Source organism: Octodon degus, unplaced genomic scaffold (genome assembly GCF_000260255.1).
Source record: "Octodon degus isolate 3935 unplaced genomic scaffold, OctDeg1.0 scaffold00199, whole genome shotgun sequence".
NCBI lineage: Eukaryota > Metazoa > Chordata > Mammalia > Rodentia > Octodontidae > Octodon > Octodon degus.
Window position 1 is genome coordinate 3,340,399 of NW_004524775.1, and position 6,574 is coordinate 3,346,972.

At 42.5% G+C, this 6,574-nt stretch overlaps 1 protein-coding gene and 1 long non-coding RNA gene across 5 annotated transcripts in view; one reads left to right on the forward strand and one right to left on the reverse strand.

Moving 5' to 3' along the window:
• LOC111813560 overlaps positions 1 to 466 on the forward strand; it is a 10,905-nt gene extending 10,439 nt beyond the window's left edge. Inside the window, exon 3 of the long non-coding RNA XR_002818784.1 lies at positions 359 to 466. This is a non-coding gene — a long non-coding RNA (uncharacterized LOC111813560). The remainder of the gene's footprint in view (positions 1 to 358) is intronic.
• Positions 7 to 6,574, reverse strand: part of Zfand6 (zinc finger AN1-type containing 6) — a 59,856-nt gene continuing 53,288 nt past the window's right edge. For all 4 annotated transcript variants that reach the window (XM_023704645.1, XM_023704644.1, XM_023704646.1 and 1 more), the window contains 2 exons: positions 2,021 to 2,134; positions 7 to 261 (listed from right to left, as the gene is read on the reverse strand). In XM_023704645.1, the coding sequence (XP_023560413.1) occupies positions 113 to 261; positions 2,021 to 2,134 (263 nt within the window). In that variant the 3' untranslated portion in view covers positions 7 to 112. The remainder of the gene's footprint in view (positions 262 to 2,020; positions 2,135 to 6,574) is intronic.

Below are 6,574 nucleotides of genomic sequence, written 5' to 3' on the forward strand. Positions count from 1 at the left end.
AAAAGGTCTATGCAAGATACATTGCTCTACATTCCCAGTGACTAGGAAGAAAAACCTCAAGTCAATTTTTAGTTTGCAGATGGTCAAAGGATTTTTGTATTCCAGCAGGAGTTCAAATCTTCTGTATTTTTTCACCAACTACTACTGGATTTTCTTTTCTGATTTTCTCGGCTGCATCAGCTTTGTAATTGTAAGAGCAATGATGAACATCTGAGGAGCGGTGTACACCACAGTAAACATTTCCACAGCGGCATTCAAACCCTGAAAAGGGATTCAGACAGAAATGTGAGCTGGGTGGCAGGACAAAACACTAAGCTCTTCAGCATGACTTAAAATTAAGTGATATTTAATTTTGTAGAAATGCCAAACAACTGAAGCCAAAGTAGAGATGTAACAGGTATGTACAGTCTTTTTCTCTTGAATTAAGGTCTTATGCTATGGAATTTTGAACTATAGCTTAGGATCAGAATTTAATTTTACATCTTTCTGAGACAGGGTCTCACGGTGTAGTTCATCTGGCCTTATGTGTTACAGAGGCAGCAATCTAGAGAATTATTTCAAATGAAGTTTCAAAAGCTCCACTTCCAAAGTTCACAAGCAGAGCTCCATTTCTGATTCCCATCTACAGATCAAGATTTGTACTAGAGTACGTAAGATCAAGGAGCCTACAGCCACAACTTCCTATTAAAAATGGGGTTGCTAAAACTGACAATGTGGGAATTTTTTAGAATCAAAGACTAATGTAAAATTAAGCACACTGTCAGAGGCAGTCTTAACATTTAGTTTCGAAAGATCAAGTAAACTCCCTGAAAAAACTATTAGTAGCACAGTTTAAAAAACCCTACAAAAAACCAGCACAGCACACCCATCGGCTTTCCTCTGCTCCTCTGATATGTGAATGTACTTTGGGGCAGAATTTAAGAGGACCACATCCACAGTCAGCACCCCTAAGTCTCAGTCTACTCACTCTGTAGTCAAACTACTTGGCCACTCTGAGCCTCAGTTTCTGGAACTGTAATTCAGGAATAAGTTATTATAAGGGTTAAATGAAAAATGCACTAAGTGTTCAACTTTCAGTAAACACATAACAAATGCCTTTAATTCCTTTAATTTTGTAAAAATGTCAAAGAACTGAAGCCAAAATAGAGATGTAACAGGTATGTATAGTCTTTTTCTCTTGAATTAAGGTTTTATGTTATGGAATTTTGGAACTATAGCTTAAGAATCAGTCTTTTTTATGTCTTTCTGAGACAGGGTCTCACTATGTACTTCAGACTGGCCTTAAGCTCACTTTGTACCCCTTGATTTCCTTTACATTTTTTTCACTTCATATAATGAAAGAAAAATTAAACAACAGTAGACTGGACTGTCAGACTGGACAAGAAAATTGCTAAGGCTCAGCTGGTAATCATAAAGTCTGAGAGTTTATGAGATTTAGAAAGATTCTATTTGATATGAAATACGTGTATTTTAAAATGTCAGGCCAGGGTGTAGCTCAGTGACAGAGTGCTTGCCTAGCCCATAATTAAAGGTATCTTATTTAAGAAAACTTATAAGCTAGGCATGGTGGTGTATGCCTATAGTCCCAACTACTAGGGGCTACGCCAGGAGGATTGCAAGTTCAAGGCCAGCCTAGACAATTTAGCAAGATTCTGTCTCAAAATTAAAAAAAGAAAAGTCAGTTTGTGTGGTAGCACATATCTGTAATCCTGTAAGTCTGGGAAGTTGAGACAGGAGGACTATAAATTCAAGCTCAGTCTGTGTAATTCAGGGTGACCCTATTTCAAACAAACAAACAAACAAACAAACAAACAAACAAACAAACAGGTTGGTACAAACAAACAGCTCGATGTGAGAACTGTGGGGCTCAATTTTCAATTCCCAGTGCCAGGAAAGCAATGTGAACGCTGAAGTGTACTGAACAGTAACTCTCAAGGGACAGAAACAAGTTAACTGAAATGAGTAACAGCCGTGCATTATGTTAGAGCACAATTTCACACCATGCGATAGAGGCCCTTACCCGTGAGCCCCACTTTCTTTCTGCACATCAGACAGCGGTTCTTTTTCTGTTTTGGTTTTTCGAGGGACTTGCTTTGCTCTTCAGATGGCTGTTGTGCTGTGTCTGACGCTGAAGCTGATAAAAAGCAAGAAGGTGATAGAGTTTAATTATTCAGTAAGATTTTGATATTGGGAGGTGGCTGTCCCTTCACCCCACCCAACTTATTATTGGTAAGCAGGGAACTTACTTACTAGGATAAACAGATGTTTCTGAGTTACAAAGCTGTTTATAAGGTAATCCCTTTTTAGATAAAGTTTTGTACATGTACGTATATACATACAGGGGAAAACCTAAAATGGATAATTGGCATGTCAACAGTGATTAGAAGACAGGGGCCGGGGAGATGGCTCACGAGAATAAGCACTTGCCTGGCAAGCACAAGGGCCCGAGTTCAATCCCCAGTTCTGCCAAAAAACCCCCCCAAAAACCTATCATTAAAAAAAAGAAAACAAAACAGTGATTAAAAGACAGATTACTGACTTTCTGCCTTTGGTTTAAATTGTACTTTTCAAGTCTTCTTTCGTCAATTTGGCCCTTAAAGATGCACACAAGTACCACTTTGAGTGCTCTAATGAATGTGTAGGAAAATGGCATATGCAAACTTCTTAATTTTTTTTTTTTTTTTTTTTTTGTATTTTAGGGAAGGGTCTACAGGGTGTTCAGGGTCTCACTACTACATTGGACTCATAGTGATCCACCTGTTTACAGCCTCCCAAGAGCTGGGATTCTAGGCATGCACTACCATGCCCAGTCTCAACTGCTGTCTCAGCGAGCCCCAGGGGCGGGACTGGGACCAGCAAGGCAGGCCCAGGATTGAGCCCTAGGCCCTTGCGCCTGCTTGCAGGCACTTTAATCTGCTGAGCTATTTAGCTGGCCTCAAACTTCTTAATATTGATCAGGGTCAGAAGTATATAGCTCTCTTAGGAAATTCTCAGAACCTTTCACAAGAAACACTTAAAATGTTAGGAAAAGATAAACCAATGTAAACAAATTTTAAAATATTACACTTAGAATAATGAGGGTAGCACGTGCTAAAATCAAGACCACATGTACCAAGGTTCAGGAGTAAGGTGCCACTCCTGTCACTGAGGACCACAGCCCTCTGGGGTGCTCTCATCAGGTCAGAGTCCACAATAGGGTCCAGTGACGAGAGAGCCTATTCCAAAACAACCAGAGTCTTGCCACAGGCTGTGCTCTTAATTTTTCCCATGTCCTCACCCTCTAGGCCTCCCAGGAAGTCCCCTAACGCTGCTCTGCAGTGGGAACTGGCCACACACCATCCCACTCACTTTGCGAAACACTCCACAGGCTCTCCTTTCTCCCCAAACTAGGACCTCTTAAAAGGCCAGAAGAAACACCCTCTCCTTTCCTTCTGTCTGCTTCTCAGACAGCCCTCCCTACCGGAGGCCTCTCCTCAATGTGCACTTTCTACTCCACACCCAGCATCAGCCATAGTGCAGTAGGACTATGTCCTCTCCAATGTTTCAAGTTCTTTGATGGCTTCCCATCGCCCCTTCCTTTAGGATCTTCCTCCTCCTCTGTCTAGTGAAGCTCCTCATTCAAGGAGAACCCATGTTTCTGCCAAGACACTCCCTCCTCACTTCAGGGCACCTTCCTCCCTCTTTACTGGCACAGAGGCCCTCCCCCGCCCCACAACGCTCTTTCACTAGTCTAATGCTTGTGTCACTCTGCCTGCTGGGCTTCACCTGGTTCACCTGGCTGCTCTGGGCTTCCCCTCTGAGGGCCAGGAACCTGTCCTCTTCCTCCCTGTTCCCAGTGCCTGTCCTGGTGCCTCTTGCCACTCAACAAAGAAATACCTGAAAAGAGGAACTAAGCTCTGTACCTACCGTCTTTATGAGCCCTACCTCCCCTGCTACATGCTAAGTCCACTGAGGACAGGGAAGATATCCAACTGACTCTCCAGCATACCATGAACCACAGAAAGCAGATACTCAAACATGTGCTTTACAGTAAGTCTCCTGACTAACCAACACTGGAGTTGTGAACTCTCAGATATGACCGGACCTCACATTAGGAACATTCCTGGCTGTGAACGACTCAGGGAAGCAGCGCATGTGTCCGCCAGACACTGCCACAGTGTGCTCCTGTGTGCTCGCTGTACGGTGTGGAGTGTACAGCAGTGCAGTGCTCAGTCAGAGCCCGGACACCTGGAAGCAGGGGAAAAGCAGCGGAGCAAAGGGGACACTGGGAAGCGCAAAGCAATGTACATGGTGTATCTGTCTCAGAGATGTAGAAGACTCTCCAATTTACGAATGAGTCAACTCACGAACATTCTCCGGGAGCAGAACTCACGTGTAAGTGGAGGACCTACTGTGGTGGACTCTGCTTGCTTATGTTAAAGCATGATCTCATATAACACCAGGTGAAGATCACACACAATATGCACAAATGAAAAGGACACTGTGATTGCTCCCCTTGGATACGCTGAAGCTAGATGAAAGCTGTAGTAATATGAACACTGATCTTTCACACAGAATATGACACTTTTTTTTTGGTGGAACTGAGGATTGAACTCAAGCCCTTGCACTTGCCAGGGAAGCGCTTATTCTATTGAGCCATCTCCCCAGCCCCTTTCACACAGAATATGGACACATAAAACCTTTTACTTTTATCTTCAATAAACACATATTCCCAGAATATGAACTTATGAAAGCAAAAGCTCAATGTGGTTTTTTTTTTTCTTATTTTTACTATTTATTTTCTTTAGTGGCCAGCTCAGCCCACCCTGGGGGTGGGGCTGGCACAGCATGTAGTGCCAGGGATTGAACCGTGGGCCCTGCATACTTGCCTAAGCAGGTGCTTTATCCGCCAAACTACCTCGCCGGCCCCTTTTTTTTTTTAATTCTTTAAGACAGATTCTTCCTCTGTAGTTCAGGCTGGCATCAAACTCAGTGATCCTCCTATCTCAGTCTACCAAAAGCTGGGATCACAGGCATGTGCCACCGTTCTGCAATACCTTGTTTGCTGTCATCCTTACCCTAAAACAGTATCAATTAAGGTTTGATGTGTAAAGAACTAAAAAACAGTTTTACCTGCTGTTAAGAGCTCAATCTGTTCTATTTATTGTGTGCTTTATGTGAAGCATTAATTATGTAAGATTTTAACATACATTCAGTATTTCATATATATCACAAGTTTGTATAAATCACAGGGTTTAGTATATATTAAATTTTTCATTTTACTGTATTGGCACGCCAGGGACTGAACCCAGGGCCTTGTGCTTGCCAGGCAGCACTCATGCTGCTATCTCCCCAGCTGCTATCTTAAAATTTACACACATACATATATGCACACACATAAAACTAGCTGAGGGACTGAGACACAAACTTCAGTATCTGGAAATGGGGACAGTGGAATCACATGTGTCTGCTATGTCTACAAATTCTATTATGTCTCTTAACAGAAACATTTCACAATACTGACCCTAAATACCTAAGGCAAATGGATTCTTTTTAACTGAGGCAAATGCTATCCAAAAGCTTGTAAGCCACTCCCCACTTTGGGAACAATAAATCTCAAGTAATCATAAGACTGATAATTCAGTCTTTAAAAGAGCCAAATAACTGCCAAGAGACTGTATCTTTACTAAAGAAAGCTACAACCAAAATAAAATAGCTTCCTTGGAACTAAGTACTTTTTCCTATTTGGAACTGAGAAGTGAACTGAGTGCCTGCTGGTTCATAATTAACAATGGGCAAATCCACTATCCTACGAGTCTATTTAGGAGGCCTTTGTGACAGCATAAAGGCTATGAAATGAGCTGAATTGTACCTGCTGAGTTAATTTTTAATGGGAATCCTGTGTGAATAAAATCTACTGGCCACTGTAGTCGAGCTATTCTAAGGAAGACTGTGCAGGTAGAGCTGGTTTAATCACCCACATGGAGGATCACAGAGGAACAAGGGCCTCTGCTCTAGGTCCTGAAAAAAATGAAAAAGAAAAGAGGAAGGAAGGAAGAGAAGGAGGAGAGGGGGAGGGAGGGGGAGGAAGAGGAAGAGGAAGAGGAGGAGGGCAGAGAAAAGAAACTAGAGGTAGTGTACAGAGAGATGAAATGAAGCACTGCTTCTGTTTGGGGCATATTTACTCATGTGCTGAAGAATAAAGCTGGTGCTATTAGTGGCAAGGCTCAAACATTGTCCTGTAATTTAATACACACATGCTTTCTTCAAAGAGTCCTGCCAAGTCTCTTCATTCCTGGATTAGACTTCAGCATTTTCTTCCTTCCTTCTCTCCTTCCCTTTCTCCACTACCTTCTGTCTTTAACACTGAGGACTAAACCCCAGGCCTCCAGCATGTGAGGCAAGTGCTCTACCACTAAGCTATGCAGCCGGCCAAGAACTAGACCGGGTGCTTTGAGACTGTGACTGCTTCTGCTCACTTCTGTACACAGAGTAAGTACCCCAATAAACACACTGAATCAGTATAGACTTTCACAATGACCCACTAGGATAAAATTCACTTTTCTGGGCCTGGGAGATGGCTTAGTAGAATAAG